A 2,863-nucleotide genomic window follows, 5' to 3' on the forward strand; every position below is an offset into this window, starting at 1 on the left:
TGATATTTATAGTGTGAGAGAGAGAGGGTTCTAGAGGGAGGGCCTAATTCCCATCAATTAATCTTCAACCATCACTCAAAGCTTGGAAATATTCAAGTAGAGTACCAAATTCTTCATCCAAAAAGGTAAGACTTCATCACCCCCAACTCTTAATTTCAAACATAGCTATAATGGGGTATCAATAAGATGGTCCATGGGTATGAGGGTTGTTCATCTTGCATGCATGTGATAAAGAGTGTGGGAAAAATAAAAAGTGAACTAGAACCATGAACATTTTCCTAATTTTGGGTTCAATTTGTATATTGCAAAAATAGATTGAGGTTGCTAAGGGTTTCGGATAATTGTAGAGTCTAAAGAAGCGCAATTGAGGCATGTATGGCTAACTCTCTTCTTCTTAGAATCGAACTCCTGGTGTCCGAATAATTGGTGTAAGTTCCAACTTGATTATACTAGAATTGTTTGACTTAGTGTGTTTGATTGAAAGATTCATGTTCCCCAATTGTTTTAGATGGTTACCATGTCATCATGCTATTTGATAACGTAATTATGATTTTCCAAGATCCTTCCCTTCTGTGAGAAATGCCTTATGTGATGGTACTTATCGACATGAATGATGATGTTATTTGAAAAAATAAAAAGGGAAAGACTTGAATCGTAAAATGTGCCCAAGTGCCAAGAACTACTTAATAAATGAGGCTGTTTGTACCATGTAATGAAAATGGGAAAGAAATGTGAATTGAGTGGACAGTTGAAAGAGGTTATGTCTCAAGTGAGATGGCTTAGCCGATCGGGCCGAGATCGGACGCCATGCTGTGCACATGGTGGCATTTGTATTGGAATTATTGGATTACATTGTGGATATGGATATGTCTCACTTGAGATGGCTTAGCCGGTCGGGCCGAGACCGGACTCCATGTAAAAATATGGTGGCATTGTGAGTTGTGGCTTTGGCACTAAAGATTATTAATCTAAAAGGATGGAAAGATTGAATTGGAAACTATGTGATCCTTTCTTGGTGTTTTCTTTGTATTCCTATGAAGTACTTATTGATTATTATGACTGCCTTCTATTTGTTTCACTGTTCATTCTACTAAGATTGGTGTTTGCCTTACATACTAATACTATTCGATAGTACTAACGTCCCTTTTGCCGGGGGCGCTACATCTTTGAATGGATGTAGGTGGTTGCATCGCAGATAGTGCTGATCGCAGCTAGTGGTGCTCTCTTTTGTCTCCTCACAGCAGTCTTGGTGACCCCTATTTCTCCCAAGGGTCATATAGTCTTTCTTTTGTATAAGTTTTCACATTTTGAGGTATAGCCGGGCCTTGTTGCCGGCATTGTCATGTTGCTCTTTTGTATCCTTAGAGGCTCCGTAGACGTTTTTGTGGGTCATGTATGTATGTTGGGGTGGTCGTTGGATCGAGTTGTATTTTGGAAACTCAACTATGGCATAATGTATATAAGAAAAATGAACTAGCAACATTTATATATTTATATAACTGATCTCTCCTCGGTTTTACAAATGGTGATACGGTCTATTTTTGGGTTATGAATGAGTCGGGTAGGAAATGTTTAATAGGCTTTCTCGACCAGGTTCACTCGGTTTAGCACCGGTCGCGCTCCCCGAGGTTGGGGTGTTACAGACTTGGTATCAGAGCCTAAGGTTTTAAAGTGTCATAGGATGTCTTAGAGCCGTGTCTAGTAGAGCCCTTCTTATCGGTGTGTTGTCGACCACATGTATAATTAGGGGGCTACTTGGATATTTAAGAATGATACCCTTCATTGTTGTTCTATATCGTGCGATATAGCGAAACGTGAGGTTGTTTTCCCCTAATTAGTGCATTGTTCTAACTTTCAGTAAATGGCACCTAAGAAGAGAGCGATAATTGGCCAAGAAGCCAATGCCACACCAGGAGTGGCTGTTGATCCCTTACTTGATAATGCGGGTAAGGATAGCCCACCTACTATCACACTACCTGATTTGTCTACTCCAGAACAGACTACCCCAGTTCCTACACCCGTGGAGGGTGCCACAATCCCTCCCGCCGATATACCTGTTCCACCTCCAGCCCCAGCTCTAAGTCCCAGTATTTCTGATGGGGATCTTAGGGGAGCTATTCAGATGCTGACTCAGTTAGTAGCTTCTCAGGCCCAGAGGTCAAATGTTGCACCCCCCTCATTTAGCTCGCAAGAGGATTCTTCTGGTTTTAGGGTAAACAGGTTCCTTCAGTTAGACCCTCCAGTGTTCACATGTACTGATCTCGGGGCAGACCCTCAGGATTTCATTGATGAGATGCATAAGACTCTCCGAGTTATGCGTGCTACTGAAGTAGAGGGAGTAGAGTTGGCCTCTTATCGTCTAAAAGGGGTGGCATATTCCTAGTTTGAAATGTGGGAAGATTCTCGTGAGGAGGGGAGCCCTCTAGCGAGATGGAGTGAGTTCGCGGATGCCTTCATAGACCATTTCTTGACTGCTGAGACTAAGGAAAACTATGCTGTGGAGTTTGAGACCCTTAAATAGGGTAGTAGGAATGTGTGGGAGTATCACATGGAGTTCGTGCACCTGTCGAAGTATGATGTTCATATGATGCCGACTATAGAGGCAAGAGTGCGTCGATTTGTGCAGGGCCTTAGCCCTTTGGTTATTAATGAGGCTGCCACATCTGCTCTCAATTCTGACATGAACTATGGAAGGATGGTGGCATTTGCCCAAGCTGGAGGCTCGAAAGTTAAAGCTCGGGATGGAACGTGAAAGTAGTAGTAGGGCCCGATCAGCGGGCAACCTTGGGGATTCATTCGGAGGTGGCAGATCAGCTTTTCGGGGAGGATCATCAGGGCCATCCTAGTCTTATGCTCAGTCTTC

General features: G+C 43.0%; 1 protein-coding gene across 1 annotated transcript; it reads left to right on the forward strand.

Annotated features, from left to right (window-relative positions):
* The first annotated feature begins 1,861 nt into the window (after nucleotides 1-1,861).
* On the forward strand, nucleotides 1,862-2,383 carry LOC138909603 (uncharacterized). The gene has a single exon (XM_070200810.1). The coding sequence runs from the start codon at nucleotides 1,862-1,864 to the stop codon at nucleotides 2,381-2,383; it is 522 nt and encodes a 173-aa protein (XP_070056911.1).
* Nucleotides 2,384-2,863: the final 480 nt, after the last annotated feature.

This window comes from Nicotiana tomentosiformis, chromosome 4 (genome assembly GCF_000390325.3).
Source record: "Nicotiana tomentosiformis chromosome 4, ASM39032v3, whole genome shotgun sequence".
Taxonomy (NCBI): Eukaryota; Viridiplantae; Streptophyta; class Magnoliopsida; order Solanales; family Solanaceae; genus Nicotiana; species Nicotiana tomentosiformis.

Excerpts from the sequence above, each read along its gene's own strand:
- LOC138909603 (XM_070200810.1), top strand. The coding sequence starts at position 1,862 with ATGGCACCTAAGAAGAGAGCGATAATTGGCCAAGAAGCCAATGCCACA.